The 20750-nt window shown below is 39.4% G+C and overlaps 3 protein-coding genes across 3 annotated transcripts; 1 reads left to right on the top strand and 2 right to left on the bottom strand.

Moving 5' to 3' along the window:
* Window positions 1-87: 87 nt before the first annotated feature.
* LOC148101814 (uncharacterized) lies at window positions 88-3195 on the bottom strand. The gene is made up of 3 exons (XM_087845205.1): window positions 3179-3195; window positions 2907-2966; window positions 88-2186 (listed from the first exon to the last, which is right to left on the bottom strand). The coding sequence occupies exons 1-3, from the start codon at window positions 3193-3195 to the stop codon at window positions 677-679; spliced, it is 1587 nt and encodes a 528-aa protein (XP_087701331.1). The 3' UTR covers window positions 88-676.
* Window positions 3196-4815: 1620 nt separating this feature from the next.
* Window positions 4816-11094, bottom strand: LOC102784445 (uncharacterized). Its single transcript, XM_006793260.3, has 2 exons — window positions 10568-11094; window positions 4816-6668 (listed from the first exon to the last, which is right to left on the bottom strand). Exons 1-2 carry the CDS (start codon window positions 10686-10688, stop codon window positions 5341-5343), a joined length of 1449 nt encoding a protein of 482 aa, XP_006793323.1. The 5' UTR covers window positions 10689-11094; the 3' UTR covers window positions 4816-5340.
* Window positions 11095-13596: 2502 nt separating this feature from the next.
* On the top strand, window positions 13597-20347 carry chmp6b (charged multivesicular body protein 6b). The gene is made up of 8 exons (XM_087844970.1): window positions 13597-13869; window positions 14339-14448; window positions 15221-15308; window positions 15389-15475; window positions 15561-15626; window positions 15809-15889; window positions 16007-16079; window positions 18414-20347. Exons 1-8 carry the CDS (start codon window positions 13807-13809, stop codon window positions 18461-18463), a joined length of 618 nt encoding a protein of 205 aa, XP_087701096.1. The 5' UTR covers window positions 13597-13806; the 3' UTR covers window positions 18464-20347.
* The last annotated feature ends 403 nt before the right edge of the window (window positions 20348-20750 follow it).

The following is a 20750-nucleotide window of genomic DNA, read 5'->3' as shown; positions in this document are numbered from 1 at the left end:
TGATGATAATTGATGACATCATGCTTTAAGTAAAAAACACAAGAAGAATAAATAAAGAATAAATATTTTATTAATCAAGAAGTTGGCAAGTTACTGTTAGAGCAACTGAAAAAGAAAGCGATTAAATACAAAATCTAAATACAATAAGGAGTTGAAATTAAATGCAAAATTAAAACCTAAATACATTAGTTGATATACTCCATACCAGAAAAAATATCAGAAGTAGATGTGTCCATCTGGTTCTGTGTTATCCAACACCACATAGCTGCTGTTTGACTGTGGTATGCTGATCCAAACTTATTTTGGTGCAAACCCACCCACCGAGTTCTGGTTCATACAGAAAAACAAAATGCTCAAGCATAGATTATTATTAAAAATATCATGACTAAACATGGTTATGTACCTTGGATATAGAAAATGTATAAATAAATGCTATCTGGAATTCAAGTAATATATTTCCCAATTACAATATAGCTTGCATCACTTCGAGAACATGGTACCACCCCTACTATAAATGTCACCAGCCATAATCTCTATTTTTTCATACAGTACAGGGCATCCTTCAAAGCACCCAATAGCGTGAACAGACATAATTAATGACCAAACAAACAAACAAAAAAGATCCATCCAACTTATTCATTAGCAGGTAAGTGCATTCACGGAACCTTCAAAGCTGTTACTCCGTGTGGGTTTTCACATGTCTGTTTAGATTTCCCTTCTGAGTAAACGTTTTACCACAAACACCACAGCTAAATGGCTTCTCTCCAGTGTGGACTCTCATGTGTCTCGTTAGAGTTCCCTGATGGGTGAATCTCTTCCCACATACAGTGCAGCTAAACTGTTTCTCTCCGGTGTGAACTCTGATGTGGATCTTGAGATCGCGCTGATGTACAAAGTTTTTGCCGCAGACATCGCAACCATGTGGTTTCTCTCCCGTGTGGCCTCTTGTGTGGGCTTTGAGATGTGATTTCCTGTTAAATCTTTTGCCACAAACATCACAGCCATATGGTTTCTCTCCTGTGTGAACCCTTGTGTGTGCTTTAACAAGCGCCATCCGGTTAAACCTTTTACCACAAATGTCGCAAGCAAACTGTTTTTCTCCTGTGTGAACTCTCATGTGTGCACTTAATTGTGTTTTCCGGTTATATCTTTTACTGCAAAGATCACAACCAAATGGTTTTTCTCTTGTGTGAACTCTCATATGTCTCTTCAGGTCCACCTGTTGTGTAAATCTTTTTGTGCAAACCCCACAACCGAATGGTTTCTCACCTGTGTGAACCCTGATGTGCCTCTTGATATTTTGCTGTTGTGTAAACCTTTCACCACAGATGTCACATACAAATGGTTTCTCTCCTGTGTGGATTCTGATGTGCGCCTTGAAACTATAGAGATGTCGAAAACGCTTTCCACAAAAATCACAATGAAATGGTTTTTCACCAGTGTGAATTCGGATATGTGTCTTAAGATTTTGTTTTTGTGTAAATCGTTTTCCGCAGATACCACAGATAAATTGTCTGTCTTGTCTGGGTGAATCTACATTTCCCAAATGCCTGGAGGAAGTTCCCATTGAATGGCTTGTCATGAGCCTCTGAACAGGCCTCTTGCTTTTTGGAGATTTGAGTCCATTTGCACTTGATGTAGGAGCTCCCTGATTATTTTCACCGTCATCATTTGGAGGTCCAGAATCTGACAACGGTTCTTGCCAATCACCACCACCATCGTCACTATCATCATCATCATCTGAGACGTCAGTCGCAGAAGAGTCTGAAGCCTTCTCATCAGTATTTGGATCTGGGTTCCATGATCCAGGTCCAGGTCCTTCACGGTCCTCTCCATCACTTTCTGTTTTTATCTGTTTAGCTAAGCTGCAAAGTGGAGGCTCTGCCTCTCCCATTTGATTCTGAAGGAGAAGTAAAGAGTTAGGCTTCTCTTCATCGTTTTCAGTCTTCACAGGACCAGCAGTGAGTTGGAACCTGATGATATCAGCTTTCGTTAGATCATTAAGCGGCTCTCCCACCTCACTGTTCCTGAGTTCATCTTGTTCCTCCTTTTTAAAGAGAAGCTCTGGGCCCTTCTGGTCCAGACTGTTGCTCCATTCATGGGAAACCTCTTCTTTGATCACCAACAGCTGTTGGACATCTGCAGAGAACACAAAAACAGACACGGGACAACTGTGACTCCATATTCTTGTGGTCAACAGAAGAATTTGTATACATGGTGATGGTGCACACTGATGCCAACTGCTGTAGTATCATAAAGTGCTTGAACAAGAATCTAATGTGAAAATAAATTAACAATTTTTTTTTAAATCAAGCCTTCCAAATTCCAGAGCGTATTTCCAGCAGCTCGCCTCGATAACCAGTAAACTTGTTAGTGACTACTGTCAGCAGAAAACAAAAAGACTAAATCCACATACAAAAATAAAGTAACTTGAGAGTTTCATGTGCTGTTTAGTAAAATTATATTCTTTCTCTCAACTTCAAGTCACCTAATCCGTTACAAAAAGGGAAATAATTTAATTACCATAAAAATGTCAAAAACCTGAACCTTAGACTTTAATTTTTTGATTCTGTATTCTTTGTACACAACAACAACAAAAAAGACAACTGTAGCTATGTTGCTTGAAAAAATACATCTTTATTTTTATCACCACAGAGATCTTACACCCTAAGAACTATTAACTTATAATGTACAGGTTTAATTAAAAGAAAACAAGAAATCCATCAAAGAAGTTAAACATGACAAGGCATGGCCCAGGCATTGACTTTTTGACAAGATAACTAATCAAAAACAGATCTGGACGGGATGAGCTAGGCAATGACCGGAGCCAAACCAGATCCAGGTGTGATCCAGTCTGAATCCTCGATCCATTTTGGATCCATCCTGCCATAAAAACATAGTCTGACTGGGAAATGATCTGCTGATCCAGTTCTGGTTCTGGGTCGACAGTCTTGGTGGGTCCAACTCTGAATTTCAGATAATGAAACTTTAAACTGGTATTTTACGTCAATTAATGACTGAATTCCAACCTGTGGACACACTTCAATATGAAATGTAATTAGATTACAATCAGACTGTTTGCAGCTGGATTTTAAAAGTCACTTTAACAACACATTTTGTTCAGTTTTACAGTTTTAAGTCATTTCAATCTTATGTTCACTGAGATTTTCTCCAAGACCTAGCTGTGACAGACATCTTTCCAACAGTATGATTGATTACAACACAGTAAACATCAGTGAGGACCTCACCTGGACACTGAACACCACACAGCTGGTCAAGAAGGTTCAGCAGCAGCTGTATTTCCTGAGGAGGCTGAGGAAATTTAGTTTGTTGGCCAAGATCCTCAGCAGCTTCTACAGCTGCACTGTGGAGAGCACACTATCCAGCTGCATCACTGCATGGTACAGCAGCAGTACTGCTATGGACCGCAAACGCCTGCAGAGAGTGATAACAACTGCAGAGAAGATCGCCCTCTCTGCAGAGCATCTACCATCACAGAGTCCAGAGGAGAGCTGCCTCCATCCTCAAAGACCCCACACAGCCTCAACACGGACTGTTCACACTTTTGCTCTCGATACCAAGGTTTAGAAATGTGAAATCCAGAACATCCCGATTCAACAACTCCTTCTCCTATCAGATTCCTGAACAGCTGACCTACCTCAACTGCAATTTGCACATCAGGACACTTTGCACGCTAAGTTCATTTTGCACATTAAGCTCCTTTGTACATCCATTTACATTGACATCTGCATACCTTACTTGTCTTCACTTATTTTTTTTGTACTTATTTATCTTTCACTATTTTTTATCCTTATTTTTTTTATGTTATCTATCTTAATATCTTGTCTTATTTGTATCCTTATTTATCTTGTTCCTTCAACCCTACCTAACTTGGCATTGGTGTGTGGACAGCAAAGGAAGAATTTCATTGCACAGAGAAATGCTATTTCTTCTGTACACATGACAACACTTTGAATCTTTATACAGGTGATTTTGATGTTAGCAGTGATTCTATAGTAATGTACACTGTTTCCGGTCTAATTTAACTAACTGGCTGACAGTCTGACACCTGCATTAATATTCAAAGACTCTCACAGTTAGAAAGATGGATTTACAGTGGCTTGCAAAAGTATTCAGCCCCCTTGAACTTTCCCACATTTTGTCACATTACAGCCACAAACATGAATCAATTTTATTGGAATTCCACGTGAAAGACCAACACAAAGTGGTGTACACTTGAGAAGTGGAATGAAAATCATACATGATTCCAAACATTTTTTACAAATAAATAACTGCAAAGTGGGGTGTGCGTAATTATTCACCCCCATAGTCAATACTTTGTAGAACCACCTTTCGCTGCAATTATAGCTCCCCACTGTCAAATATGGTGGTGGCAGCAGCATTCTCTGCGGGTGCTTCTCTTCAGCAGGGACAGGGAAGCTGGTCAGAGTTGATGGGAAGATGGATGGAGCCAAATACAGGGCGATCTTGGAATCCTGGGGCGGTGGTTCACCTCCAGCAGGACATCGACCCTAAACATAAAGCCAGGGCAACAATGGGATGGTTTAAAACAAAACATATCCATGAGTTAGAATGGCCCAGTCGAAGTCCAGATCTATTTCCAATCGAGAATCTGTGGCAAGATCTAAAAACTGCTGTTCACAAACGCTGTCCATCTAATCTGACTGAGCTGGAGCTGTTTTGCAAAGAAGAGCTATAATTGCAGCAAAAGCTGGTTCTACAAAGTATTGACTATGGGGGTGAATAATTACGCACAACCCACTTTTCAGTTATTTATTTGTAAAAAATGTTTGGAATCATGTATGATTTTCGTTCCACTTCTCACATGTACACCACTTTGTGTTGGTCTTTCACATGGAATTGATTCATGTTTGTGGCTGTAATGTGACAAAATGTGGGGAAGTTCAAGGGGGGCAAATACTTTTGCAAGCCACTATAATTCTTAGCTGATAATAAATAAGTGAGATATTCACTTTCTTCACTCATACAAATTGACCCCTGAAAAATTAAAAAGCCATCATGGTAAATAAAAAATAGTGAATTGACACCTAATCAGCATTTTAGTGTTTATGAAATGTAAACTTGTCCAAATTCATTTGCTCCACCAAGTGGTTTGATAGCAACTTTTGGAATAAGGAAATGAGTCACTTTGTTAAAGAAAACTTGTCAGTGAGTAGGTTTAGTATACAGAGTCTCACTCAGTTTAAGTTAACTTTCTTTGTGAATCAGAAATCCTCAGGTTTATCTCATCTCAGGTTTAACAAACACAGATTGGTTGGTTAAAACTGTTTCAAATAGTACTAAGACCCAGTACAATTTTTACTGTGTGTGGCTTCTCGTGTGCCTATTTAGACTTCCCTGTTGAGTAAAAGTTTTCCCACACACATTACAACCAAATGGTTTCTCTCCAGTGTGCACCCTCATGTGTCTCTTGAGGCTTCCCTGCTGAGTAAATCGCTTTTCACACGCAGGACAGCTGAACTGTTTCTCTCCAGTGTGGACTCTGATGTGTATTTTGAGGTCGTGTTGATGCACAAACTTTTTCCCACATGCACCACAGCTGAATGGTTTCTCTCCTGTGTGCACCCTCATGTGCCTCTTCAGAACCCCCTGCTGTGTAAACATTTTATTACACAGACTGCAGCCAAATGGTTTCTCTCTCGTGTGAACTCTCATATGTCTCTTCAGAACGCCCTGCTGTGTAAATCTTTTTGCGCAGACAACACAACTGAATGGTTTCTCTCCTGTGTGAACCCTCATGTGGCGTTTGAGATTTTGCTTTTTTCTAAATTTTTCACCACAAATGCCACAAACAAACGGTTTTTCCCCAGTATGGATTCTGATATGTACTTTAAAACTATAGTGATGTCTAAAGTCTTTTCCACAAAAATCACAGTTATATGGTTTATCACCTGTGTGGACTCTCATATGCGTCTTCAGATTTTGTTTCTGTTTAAATCTTTTTGCACAAACACCACAGGTAAATGTTTTTTCTCCTGTGTTGACTATCATCTTTGAAAATTCCCTTTGTTTCACTCTGTTAAATTTCTCATTAGCCAAACAGCCATAAGGCCTTTTGAATGAATGACATGTCTTCCTTCTCTGAAAAGAACACTTGCTTTTCAGTGATTTCAGAGTTTTCAAGTTTGATTTAGGTATAGGGCAACCACTGTCACCATCTTCGTTTGCAGGTCCAGCATCAGACAAAGGCTCCTGCCAATCATCTCCATCACTAATGTCTGTTTCAGAAGAGTCTGGGGCCTTCTCAACAGTATTTAGTTGGAAATGGAAATTTGGATTAGAGTTCCCGGCGATTTCTGGTCCTCTACAATCCTTTTCATCAATTTCATTGTTGATCTTTGTAGCTGAGCTGCTGTTTGGAGCTTCTGCTTCTGCATCGTCTTCAGTCTGACTTTGATGAAGCTGTACAATCTGAGGTTTTTCTTCTCTTTCATCTTCATACTTCATGGAAATAGAAGACAATGTGCACTTAGTGCTAACAGCAAGATGTGCTCCCCCTGTATCGATCCACAGCTCCTCATGCTCCTCCTTTATGTGGAGGTGGTCTAGATTCTGCTGGTCCAGACTGGGGGTCCAGGGTAGCTCTTCTTTAATCACCAACATCTGCTGGACATCTGCGGGGAATACTGAAACATACATGTACATCACTGACTGTAGGCTTCTATATGTTAACCTTGATTTCAGTAGCTGTTAATGTAATCTGAAATTCAAGTTACAGTGGGGATTATTTTGAGACCAAAAATGAAACACTATCCATCACCAGTCACCCTAACAATTACAGTAATGGTAAGAAGTTTAAATCCACTTCTCATGGGTGTGAATGTCATGGTAATTTTGGGCTTTTAATTTTTAATTTCTTTGAGCTGTTCTTTTAAAAGTAAAAAAAAAAAAAACCCAACAACAACGGAGTTCACAGTTTAATTTTATTTCATTTATTTAAATTAATTTAATTTATAGACGGCATTGCAGAAACACTGTACCAACTGTCATGCATGGTGACTCATGCGTGACAGTTTCATTGTCATCAGGCTGTTTTACTGCCTGATGACAGTAAAACATCCTGGAGGTTCCAACAGAATGGAATAATGAAGGAAGATTACCTCCAAATTCTTCAACTTCACCTCAAATCAACAGCTAGATGGTTGAAATTAGGACACAGTTAATGTTCTAACAGGATAATGGGCCGAAACACATCAAAACTGGCATCGGGATGAATAAACCAGGCTGACATTAAGGTTCTGGAATGGGCAAAGCCCAGAGATCCATCCACTTGAAACTTTGTGAACTATGCTTACACTCGGATCTGTGCCAGGAAACCAAACAGTTTTAAATAAACTCTAACAATTCTGCTGAGAAGAGTGGTCAAAATCCAGCCTGAATTATGTGAGAAGCTTGTTGATGGATAACAAGTCTGGTCAAGGTGCAATTAGCTAAGGGACATTTAACCAAATATTAATGTACATATTTCAACTTGTATGTACACTTATGACCCTGTGTGGCTTAGAAAATCCAAAATAAATTCAAAGTTGTGCACATAATTGTTGTTGTTTTCTAATCATTAAAGATGTATGCTGTACGGTAATTCTAACCTGGAAAAATAAATATTCAAACAAATTGTTAAATGACCAAAATCACTATGACACTTCATGCCCATGATGAGTGGATGGAAGCTTTGGACCACAAATTTATCAATTTCATTTCCCCTCTTCTGTAGAACCAGCTTCCAGTTTGGATTCATGAGACGGACTTAATCTTTACTTTTAAGATTAGGCTTCAAACTTATCTTATCCCTGAATCCTCCCTTAGTTATGCTGCAGTAGGTGTAGCCTGCTGGGGGATTTCCATGATGCACTGGGTGTTTCTTCTTGAGTCACCTTTCTAACTCATTATGTGTTAATAGACTCTCTGCACTGAATCATACTTGTTATTAATCTCTGGCTCTCTTCCACAGCATGTCTTTGTCCTGTTTTCCTCCTCTCACCCCAACCGGTTGCAGCGGTTAAAGGGAGTTTTTCCTTCCCACTGTCGCCAAATTCCTTGTTCATAGGGATTCATATGGTTGTTGGGTTTTTCTCTGTATGTATTATTGCTTTATATTGTACAATATAAAGCACCTTGAGGCGACTGTTGTTGCGATTTGATGCTGTATAAATAACATTTTTTGAATTGAAATTTTGGTAAACCACAGATCTTTATCTTGGGGACGTGGTAAAAATAAAGCTTAGATATAATTACTTATGAAGCAGTAAAGGAAGCAAAAACAAAAAAACTCAAATGGCTAGGGACAAAATAATGATGGCTTAATAGACTGCCTATTTTCATTGAATATAGGAGGTCTTTCACACCTGTGACACCAAAACCTTTCTTTCTTTCTTTGCATAAGATCTAATATAAGCGCATGCCATCATGATTCAGTTACAACAATGCTTTCACAATGAAAAGATTGTGGTTCAGAGTGCCATCCAGTATGGAGATGTCAGGGGGAACGTGGGTCAAAATGATTTGGTCAGATTCCTCAGCAAGACGGAGCTCCTTGCTACACTTTGGGTTCCGTTTTGAAGTTTCTCAGAGTGAAAAAGCTCAAAGTTCTTCGGGCTTAGCCAGCAGTCTCCTGATATGAATATTATTGAGTACATCTGAGGACAAAGATGGAAATATGGAAGAGGAAACCCAAGAAGCTGGAGCAGCTTTGGGATGCCTGCAGGCCAGCCTTTGATTTCATACCTGATGACTTTGTGTCAAACTGAATAGCAATAGTTCTGCAGTTCTGTAAGCTAAAGGAAGCCGTATAAGACATTCAGTTTCATGTTTATACTGTGATAAAATAATACACTGATTTTCAGTATATAAAGTATTTACTTAACCCATTTAATCCCAACTGTTTCCCTGCAAAATGAGTGAATGCATTTTACTCCTTAGACTTCCCCTACACACAATGTGTTTAATTTTTTAAATGTCATAGGCAGTTAAAACGGCAATAATTGTTGCCAGTGGGATTGAATGGGTATTTAAGTAAAAACATAAAATGTTTTGACTGTTTGATGGTTTTAATATGCAGCAGAGTGTTTGTTCAGCAATAGGCTGACATGTTTGTGATTATCATATAGAAGCAAATCTCAATTAAATTAATACTTTTTTTAGTAGCCTTTAAATAAACTGGTGACCCTCAACAAAAACATGAAATACTCCTGACTACAAATTTTACACAAAATTAAAAGTAATATATTAGCTCCTAAAATTTTGATGTACCCATCACAAGACTTTTCTCCAAGAATGTATCAGCCCATCAGGAGATAAATCCGAAGCATAACGTAAACACTGATATTCTATTGGAACTGGAAAATGTTGTAACAGCTGAAGCTCACCTAATTTCCCCAGCAGATCCTGATACACTGCAAACAGATTTATGAGCATGCAGAAAGACATTTATTGTTTAAAGGGAAATCTGATCATTACTGTTATTAAGTGGCGAGAGGTGCTCTGCATTACATGATCCAGGATGAAATCTTGGAATGTTAAAGTGTACAGACACAAAGTGGTTATCCCATAATCCCATATGTAATGATAAACAAAGGGAAGGCATGTTGCTCTGTGATGTTTTCATACCACAAATATATTTGTTTCATGAACTAAACTTAGCTTTAGGGAGAACACCGTCCATATTTTTCTATCTAAAAGCAAAAATCATGAAAAATTATGTAAGGACATTCAAAAGCTGAAGAAGAAGAACTAATAATATTTATTTTTATAATGAAATTCCTAGAAAAAAAAAAAAAGAGTTCAATGCTTAGAACATTTTTATATTTGGTTGTACTTTTTCTTTGAGCTTTTAGGAAACCAAAAAACTGGAGGTCTGTAAATGTTTCAGTCAGAGCGACGGTTGCAAACGACCATGCCACGTTTAAAGTCACCAAAATCAACTTTCGCCTTCATTCTGATGCTCGGTTTCAACAGCAGGTCACCTTGACCACTGAGATGCTGCCATATGACTGACTGATTAAAAATTTGTATAAATGAGTGATTAAACAGCTGTACCTAACAAAGTGGCCAATGAGCGTATATCTGCTAATTAATGTAGCCAAACAAACCATTTAGATTAATGTCAGACATTTTAAGGAAGGAGTGAAATGCATAAAAACCCAATAAGCCTTAAAACAGATAAGTTTATTTGTATATATGTATTTTTTTTCATGTATCTCTTGTTTGCCCCTTATATCATTTGAAAGTTATATAGATTTTTTTTCTTTGCTCAAAGGTAGTTTTTAAAAAGGAATTACTTTAAAAACTACAAGATTTCTTGCATATGTGCGCGGTGTAAAGCGGCCGGGGGCTACACGATGCCCAGATGAGTTCCGCCTTTTTAACTCCGAGAACACAAAAAGTGATTATTAGCAAATATTTTTGTTATTTTTACAAATTGAGATTAGCAGATCGTGAGAAGATGTGCGATCGTGATCTCCACCCAGCCCCACAGCGAATCAGCTGTTAGCAGATTTCTTCGCATTCCAGCTGTGTTTATTCTTACCAGCGGTTTGGTTTATATCAGCGTCCTGCAGCTGTTCAACATCTGGAGGTTTAATGTCCGGCTTTTCTTCAAACTGCAGACTCTCAGCTCTGTTATGATCAAGATAATCCACTTCATTCATGGTGTCGGCTCCTCTTTAAAATAAACTGCAGGCTTGTGTGACACGAACCAGGCCTGTGCAGAATCGATCACCGCCGATCACAGTGAAACACGCGCTGGTTACATTTGTCTGTCTCACTTTGATCCATGAACGTGTTCAAGTACTCAAAGGGGGATCGCGCTCTTCTGAATTATTTTGGAAACGAATCATTGACGTCTCCTGTGTTTTGAACAGGCATCTGCACGGACAGCTTCCCTCTTCATTCCACACAGCATCCCCACCGGCTTTTATTCGCGCTGCATTCACGCAGTTTACCCACGTTGTCATCCACTCACCTCGAAAACCATGAAACCTTTAAAACACAAGAGCACACGAACTAATTCAGACTATTAAAAAATAAAACGGACCAGGGTTTACATGTGCGTTTTATCACGATGGTTTACTGGCCTCTAACGGCCGATCTCAAGAAGTGCATCACAACATAAGGAGACGCACTGACACTTCCGGTGGGTACGTTCAAAATACAAGTTAAAGTATTAACCAGCATTAAGAGTTTAAGTTTGTAAAAGAAGATAACATACTTAGGGGATTGTCTTTTTTGTGTGTATAAAAAATTTGCTGATACACAAAATAATGTTACAACACATCATTCTTATCTTGTAAAATAAAACCAAATGTTATGATTTCTCTAGAGAGGGAAACAGAGATTGATTAAATATTTGGTTTTATATTTGCAATCTGTTTTTATTTATATAAACAAAAAAAACACAACTAGGACAAAATTTTCTCATGTTCAGTATCAACCGTTTCTTCCTCATTTCCTTTTTTCTTCCACCCATTTATGTCTCTCTGCTTCATAGAAGGGAGACTCCTCAAATTCCTCCAGGCCATCTCCTTGGCCATGCCGTTATCTCTGTATAGAGAGTACACTTTTGAAGGGCAGTAGATGTATTTCCCTGCCACTTCAGGGAAGCCCATATGAATGTGTGGGCTATTTGGTCCCTGTTTCAGGTCCATGTGGCAGAATCTGCAGAGGCGGCCTGTTTGTTGGGATTCTGGCCTTTTCCTCTTTTTCTCCATCCTTTCCTCCACCCTCTTCTTGGTAGCATCCAGTTCCCTTTGTCTGAACAAAAGGGTATTTTAGGGTTATCATTCCCTTAGCAGTTTAACTTTGATGCACCTTCGGTGAACAATATAAATACTATAGTGGATGGAGGCTCCAACTGTCTCATATTGGGACTCGGGCTAACTACAGGCAAGGCTACTCTTTGTCTGCCTTTTTTCCTCAGGCTGCTGCTGCTGTTGGTTCTCTAAGATGCCTTCCATAATCTTCTCTATTGAGTCTTGTGTGAGAGATGTAGACAGGGAAGGAGGAGGTGGGTTAAAGACAGCTGGCTCCGTGGAAGACTACAGGAACATTAGTTGTGTCACTCCCTTCTGTTGAAGAGTGCCACAGTTGCTGAATCTACAGAAGTTGTTTCTGGGCTTGTGTTCAAAGAAGAACTGATGTTTAGAGGTTTACCTAAGCGCCTCACATAACAGGATATGTACAGTTTGAATGTGGGGTGCAGCTGTCGGGATCTGTAGCAGAAACATGGACCATGTTTGCATAATCTTGATCCACAAGCTTCAGGATGTCCTTCTTCGTCGTCTATTGTCTCTTTCATGAGACAGCGTGAAAAAGGACACTTTTCACGCTGGGTGTCTCGGTAGGGTGACCATATTTTGATTTCCAAAAAAGGGGACACTTAGCTCAGTCGTGAAGAACTTTATTAGTAAAGAGAAATATTACACCTTTCTCTTTACTTGTCATTATCTTGTCTCTTCTTTCAGAAATCAGGAAAGTTTAAGAGAAAAACAGTAGGTAGTTCAAGGAGAACAGATTATGTTACCTGTAACCAGACATGGGCAGTAAAATGTTACAAGTAATGCTTTACTGCAATCCAATTAGTTTTCTCAAGTAACGCGTAATATAAGGGATTACTATTGCAAAAAAAGTAATTATATTGCTGTTACTTTCCTGTAAGCACGCTGCATTACTGTCGTGATTTTATTTGTGAGAGTGTCTCATGACAATGACGTAAGCGACGTCCGTGGCAGCAACAAATGTGTGTAGTTTAACAATGGATAATATGGAGTGATGGAGAGAGTATAACCATGCAGCGTTTAAAGTGTGGACGCACTGACATTACTTTAAGTTTTAATCCATAAAAAGTGACAAAAGCATTAGTGTCCGCTGTACACTCTGCATGGGAAGAAAACTTCTTTTTACAGCAAAAATTAAACTTCAAATCCGAGCAAGCACCGAGCACGCTGCCACGGAAATGTGAAATTCACAGAGAAACCTCCCACTGACATGACCACTTTTAAATAGCTTGCGACTGAATGTTTGGACTTAGAATAAATCAGGAAGATGTTAGAGTGAAAACATAATTATAAAAATGTGAGTTTGAATTATTAATAATTAATTTGAGTGTAACAGTGGGTGCAGAGAACTGTGCTAGAAAGATTTGTTTGAGAACGGTAAAATCATCTAGAATTAATTTGCTTTTTTCATTTTCATTAGGAATTTTTTTAAATTATGAAGATTAAATTAAATTCAAACTTTTGTAAAAACCAAAACACACAAATCTAACACACTCCAAATACTCAATCTGTGGAAGTTAAATTAATTAACATGCAAATTTCCAATCCTTTATCACAGGTTACTCTGACTGTTTGTTTTGTCACCTTACTTTGAAAGTCCACACCGGAAGTTTTGTACGTTCACGCTGTAGTTTCTCTGTCTGACCACTGGAGGGCAGTGGAAACTGGTGGATCTCTTTATTTTAAACCGTGTTTAAGATTATTCGGCTCTACCCTCGAAACAGCCGTGATTTTAAAGTATTTTCATGTTAAATAACTGCAGGTCTGTCATAAGTTTACTCTAAATGGGAGCTTTAACCAAATGTCATAGCAGGAGTATGTGTCCCTGCCGGGACACCGTCCTTCCTGGTGTGGGTGTGGACACAGATGACTACACAAATAATGGAGGAGAATCTTCACAAGTCTGTCTCTTGAATTTAGTTTTACATTTAAGTAGTTTGCCCTCCTTTTTTTGCTTTTTGGTTGAGACTTTTAGCTGGCATGCTGTGCCAGGATGGGAAATCTTTTTGGAAAAAAGAAACAAACCCGAGTGACGGAACAAGACAAAGCGATTTTGGTAAGTGTCACACAGCTAGCTGAAGTGTTAGCCTGGAATTCTGTGCTGTAAAACAGAGCTAGCTCCTGTGTGCTAATTTAACAACTTCGGTTATCGAGTAGCCCACAGCAATATTTTATAAAGCAAAACCTCTAAATGTTATCATTATTCAGGGTCTACTCTTCTGTCTTAATGTACTTAACCGCTTAATCCTCCTCGACTCGCTCTTTAAAGTGTCCTTTAAGCAAACACTGTAAGTCATTCAAATTCTAACACTGTAGTGTATTTATTTTTCTATGCCGGTATTACCGGAGGACCTTAACGTAAGCGCAGCCAGTAATAATCAGATTATAGCTGCTGCAGTTTGTGCAGACTGCTACTATTTCTAAACCTGGATCAACAAGAAGTTGGTATGGGTGAATTAGTTTGAAGCGTATCTGAGTGCAGTGCAGGTGTTTGGTTTGTTCACGTCTCTATTTCCTCATTTCAGCAACTCAAACAGCAAAGAGATAAGCTCAGGCAGTATCAAAAGAAGATCAATGTGCAGCTGGAGAAGGAGAGGCTTCTGGCCAAACAGCTGCTGAAGGATGGCAAAAAAGAGTGAGTACAGTATAATCAATGAAACCATAGTAGTGATTGAAAGGAGGCTTAAATGTTCTCAACACAAAATATATAAATACTGCTCAATAGGGAGCTTAATACTCAGGACAGAAAGGACAGCTTCCCTGCAACTGTTCTTGCAGCTGACTTCCCAGAGTTCATTAATATAAAATTAAAATTAAGAAAAATAAAGTTTTGAAATCTGCAATTCTGAAATGTTGTTCTAATTGATGTCTCTAAAGCTGGAGAAGGCTATGTCAGAAACTCTAAAATGCATTGTTTGGGTAGCTAGGGCTGCCTTATTTCAGGCAGAATCCTTAAAAAATAATAAATAGCGAAAAACACAAATCAAGCTGACGTCTTCAGTTGTTTTGCTTGTCTGAGCAGCTGTGAAGAATCCAAAATATTTCCTTTCACAGAGGGCTGAACTAGATGAGAATCACCTTCTCTCCAAACTTCTTTATCAACCTTCCTTTTGTTTTCTCTGGGTTATCTACTGCAGCTGACTGTGAGCACAGTGTTGGTACATGTGCTCAGGGTGCTTGGACAGAGAATCAGAAACTAAACGTAAATCCAAAGCCAGTGTGGCAAGAAAGCAAATGGGATGGGAGATGGGAAAGAAGAGAGGTTTTTTTTACTGTTGCAAAAAGAATTTGGGAAGATGAGACATTTTGTGCAGCGCTCTTTTTTTTTTTTTTGATTGTCAATCATCTCTTACATCTCTTACATTTCTCCCTCCTTACTACAAGCGTTAACGTGTTTATTTGAACAGGAAAGCTCTTCTCTTACTGAAGAAGAAACGCTATCAAGATCAACTCTTGGACAAGACAGAGAACCAGATAAGCAACCTGGAGCGCATGGTGAGCGATCAGCGAACTGCACTGACACTCAGCAGCGTTTAGGTGGCGCTCACAGCTCCTCCCTGTGCTCCTCGTTTCAGGTTCAAGACCTGGAATTCGCCCAGATCGAAAGGAAAGTCATCGATGGATTGAAAGTGGGAAATGAATGCCTGAAGAAAATGCATGAGGTAGGTGACGACATGTGGCCTGCAGATGCTTTTAACATTCATCACCTGTTATTCATGAGCTGTTATCAACTCTTTTTCACTGCAGGTGATGTCTATTGAAGAAGTAGAACGGATTATGGATGAAACTCAAGATGCCATTGAGTACCAAAGGGTAGGTCCTTTCAGCTGGTAATCAGGCTCATTTATTATTTTAGCCTCTTTTACTTCATAGATATGGAGAGAGTGAAAATTTGAAAGGATTTCTCAAATCTCTGTAGATTAAATTTCACAGATGTAAAATTGGTTTGTATCCACAGTCATTTGACTTTTTAAAAACTTGTCGTCTCTCTGCAGCAAATTGACGACATGCTGGCCGGCTCCTTATCTCAGGAGGATGAAGATGCTGTGCTGGCTGAACTGGAGGCAATAACTCAGGTTAGTTTAATCAGCTTTAAAAGAAAGAAAGAAAAAAGATTAGATCGCACTTTTAGCAAGCAGCACCCTGCTCTTCATTCTGAGTTCTGACCTGTCGGATTTTGAACTTTCTCTCAGGGAGATGTCGAGCTTCCCGAGGTCCCTTCAGACAAACTGCCAGAAGTTCTAGAGGCCGCGGAGGAGCAACCAGGTTTGTTGTCTCATGTTTTTCCCATCCCAGGTTCACACTGCTGCACATTCCTGTTCAAAAAGCAAAAGCAAAACCGACTAAAGTTCCAACCAGAAGTCTTTCATTATCCATTGATAACTCTGTTTTCACATCCTTCTCCTCAGGTTAAGAGTCTTGGTTTTATCCTTGACAGAACTCTTTCCTTCACAGCACATATTAATAATATCACTCAGTCTTCTTCTTCTTTTAATCTTCATATTAACCGCCTTCATCCTTCACTCACTTCAAACAGCACCGTCATACTTGTCATATTTCGTTTAGATTACTGTAATTCTCTTCTCTGTGGTCTATCTCAGAAATCTCTCCACAAACTGCAGTTAGTTCAAAATATAGCTGCTCATATTATATCCAGAATTAGATCCACTGAACATATAACAGCTGTTCTGAAACAGCTCCGTTGGGTTCCCATTCACCTCCGTGTAAATTTGAAGATCGCACTTTATAACCTCGCGCCTCCATATTTATCTGATCATACATTTTATTTTGTTGTACTAATGTAAGGTGGCCTTGACAGTCTTTAAAGGCACCTATTAATAAAATATGTTATTATTATTATTATTATTATTATTATTACTAATGACTTTTAGAATATGTGCATGACACTTCATAGAAAAATCCAGCAGCCATCCTCCCATTGTGTTTCATATCGCAGAGGCTGTGCTGAAACCTCAGAAATATTATCTTCTGTCCACGACTGTAAACACGTCACCACCAGAAAGTAATTTTAGAGGAGTCAGTAAACAGAATGCTTTTATTAAAAGGCTGTGCTGAGTCACCGTGGGCCCCGGTGACCTTATCACTCTGTTTAAAACGAAAACATGCAGTGTGATGAAGCTTAAATCTCGCTGCTGTCTCACGTCTTTAATGAGGTGTCTTCTTGTCATGTTGGCGCTTTATTAGATGCTTAAATGCAAAGCAGAAGAGAAATCGAGGTTATTACACCTATTAGCATCACGTTTTTATTCAAATAAATGGCAAAAACCTGCCCTGCAGCTGTTTGCAGACTTTTGTGTCGATCGTTGTTCTTTCGCTGCTGAATCAAAACGTCTGGAAAGATTCCCGTCTCTTTGTCGTCTTTGTGGTCTTTGACTCTCAGTTAATGGTGAGGAATGGTAGAGGCACACCTGATAGGAAGTAAAAGGCTGTCAATTGTTGAAGCTTAATCACTCTGGGGACGGTTAAAATGTGTGTGTAACATGCATATAAGCGTGAAAACTACATACATGCACTTTCTATACACATAAAAGGTAAAAGTACTCTTTATTTGAAGTAAATGTTTTAATCAATCCGAGTATATATGTGAAGAATCTTGGTAGTTCATAGGCAGAGTTTCTTCAAGATTACATACTCTATGGTCACTGTAGCACGATTAGTACTCAGTAGATACTTTATACATGTGCATGTATAATCTGTATTAGGCCTGGGCAGTGACACCCAACATCTGGTCGCTACAGAGCAGTTTGTAATTCTTTAAATGGTTGACAAGAGGCCTTAAGGGGTTTTTGGGGCAGCACCGTGTGCTTCTTTGCATCCAGTTTCACTCTGCTGACGGCAAATGTCCAGCAAATCCTCGTCAACCATTCAAAAAATACTAATTTTTCCTTAGCAACCACTTGTTGCCATATATTCAATGACCCGTCTCTAGGCCCCTGTGGCTGAAACCTCAGTTTTGTTTCTGTGTTGTTGGATCTGTGATCTCACAGCAGGTCCAGGTTGTGTGTTTTATGTTATTGGACAAGATGAAGGTGATGTTGTGTCTGCTGTCAGGTCAGGCTTCAAGAAAAATGAACTTGGGTTTTATTTTTGCATAAAAATGAGTTCACTGCAGTGAGATCAAATAAGACAATACAGAATAAAACAATTTTGGTGAGTAAAGTTCAATAAAATAAACTAGTCTGAGCAGAGGAAAAAGCTTGGAGCATAAAATAATACATTGGTTAACCAAACTTGAAAACCTTCAGGATGATAACTGGTGTACACAGTATGCAAACAATAGCAAGCACTAAAGCATACTAAAATAATAATAATGGATTGGATTTATATAGCGCTTTTCAAGGCACCCAAAGCGCTTTACAATGCCACTATTCATTCACTCTCACATTCACTCACTGGTGGAGGCAGCTACAGTTGTAGCCACAGCTGCCCTGGGGCAGACTGACAGAAGCCAGGCTGCCATATCGCGCCATCGGCCCCTCTGGCCAAATGCTGTAAAATGCTGTAACATTACCTATAAAGATTTAGCATGTCACGACTCTACGGCTCCTCATCCTGCTTCTTTCTCTGTGTTTGTTTCAGAGCGGGAGCGTCCCAAGAAGAAACCGCAGCGAGAGGCGCTCGCTTTGTAGGAGCACCACTGAGGATCTTCAGCCGACAGCAGCTGGCTGCTCAAAGACCCAAAGACAGCAGCCAGTCTCAGATAACCGGGCCTCCTCCACCCCATCCAGCGGCGGTTTCTCCTCATGGGCTGCAGGTTCACACGTGAAGCGAGTCAGGACCGGTTCACCGCAGTCACAAATGCTGATTGAACCACGAAGACCTGTGAGATCAGATTATCGTGCCTAACCTTTGTGTGATTAGTGTTTACCATCAGTCATTTGACATACAGTGACCTAAAGCCATGTATATATGTCATTTTAATTCCTCCCTCAAAATGTCTTCACCTGATGGGTAATATTTTTAAAGAGCCAGTTCACCCAAATTACAGAAACACACATTTACCTCAGTGCATCAGGTCTGTGTTGCCATGCTTTCTCAGATTGTGGTGATTTTCTTTTTAGTTTTTAGTTTTTTTGCTTTACAGCTGCAGTAAGTCCAGCTGAGATTAAATTGCTTTTTTCCTGCTATAGAACACATACATCTGTTCTGTCGTTTGTCCTGTGAGGGAGGGGTAAAAATGCAGAAGAGACGTCATGATGGTGCTGTGATCTGACGATCCGATCCACCTTCCTGTCATCCTGTTGGCCCTCTGTGTGCTCACCAGTAACTGATACCTGTACAGCAAGTTGGAGTAAATGGAGTTAGCCCTATCTACCCAGACTTTGTGACCCAAACACAGAACAAAATGATGGAGGAGTTAATTTCCAACTTTCACCATGAACAGAGCCTCCTTCACATATGGCGATAAATTATTTACCCTAACATTTGCCTGGCTCTTTACTTTCTTTGATATACGTCGTTCTACTAATGCACTCAGCCTGTTTTTATCTGTGTAAAATCTCCCACTCAGCCTCCCTGCAACAAACACAAACACATCTGGTGAAACAAAAACTTGAGGAGCGCAAAAACAAGCATCTCGGCAAACATAGTTACATAGATGATGGATCAGTGATCGGTGAATGTAATAACAGAGAAACAAGCCTGGGAAGCTATTGCCAACAGCTCTGACCATCATTGGTCTCTGACAAGTTCACATAGACATTCTTCTTCCATGTATTAACTTATTTGTGGTTGCAAAAAGGGATGATTAGATCAAATTTCTGCTAGTTTTTAAAAATCTTTGCTTATAAAACATTTGCATTTAGCAACAGGATTGAGGGGTAAGTTGTTTTTCTTGTGATTTGAGTGAACTGATCCTTTAAAGCAGGTAGAACAGAAACATAACATTTTCTCTGTAAAGTCTTTGGTGTCTTTCTCTTACCGTAAAGGCCTTCTCTTCATCTGGCTTTGCTTTCTGAGTTACTCAACCCACCCTAAAGTACCCCCCAAAAACAAAACAAAACTATTTGCATCAGTTTCACAGAATATTCTCTCACTCTGACCCCTTTTCAAGCAGCTTAACTAATCTAATTCCTTTCTCCCCTTGTGGATTAGTTCAGTGTCATTGGAGAAAGGGCTAATCATATCGTCTGTGGGCTTACCTCTGACGCCCAGACAACAGCTGGTAATCTCTTCAAGGTAATAACTTGACAGAACCTGGGGCTTTACCCATCAAGTATGATCAAAACTAATTATTTCAGTGTGTGCGTATGATGCTTTCGATTTTTTTTACATATTCATGTTAAAGTGGTGCAAGAAGGGTGGCCTAGATCCAGAAGGCTTAAAGCTTGTGCATCTTTGAAGATCCAGCTAACTAATCTGTAAATCAGTTAATCTCACAGACAGAAACACTGATGACTAACACTGACAGTCTGCGATTCGCCAGTCCTGCTGCAAACTGCTTGTCTTAAAATGGCCTCAGATATTGTACCTCTATATATTCTTTTTACAATAAAAGTGTTTTTTTTATTGCCGTTCGTTATCTCACTGCCTGTAAATCACTGTTCAGATTGTTATTCAGTGAGTGACCACAAGGTGGCAGCAGATCACTCCGTTTTGAAGCTGCTGGGCTCCAGTTTTCTCTCTCCTCACTTCACAACTGACCAAGGCAGGTGGTCTCTACGTGTTGGAATAAATGGGAGTCCTTCTCCCCACTATCTCCAAATGCTTCTTATAAGGGATTCTTTGATCACTGAGCTTCTGTCTCTAATTTTGTAGGGTCCTTACATAAGGACCTTGAGATGACTGTTTTGAACTGGTGCTGTGTAAATAAAACTGAATTAGGTGCACAGTTTACTGTGGGGCTTCCCTCTCATATCCAGATGAAAGTTATCTTGTAGCTAAAATTTAATATTTTGGGCCGCCTTATTTTTCTAA

The sequence above is a fragment of the Neolamprologus brichardi genome, chromosome 8 (genome assembly GCF_056152115.1).
Source record: "Neolamprologus brichardi isolate AB-2024 chromosome 8, ASM5615211v1, whole genome shotgun sequence".
Classification (NCBI taxonomy): domain Eukaryota; kingdom Metazoa; phylum Chordata; class Actinopteri; order Cichliformes; family Cichlidae; genus Neolamprologus; species Neolamprologus brichardi.
Note: the sequence above shows the minus strand (reverse complement) of the source record. Positions and strands in the feature narration are given on the sequence as shown.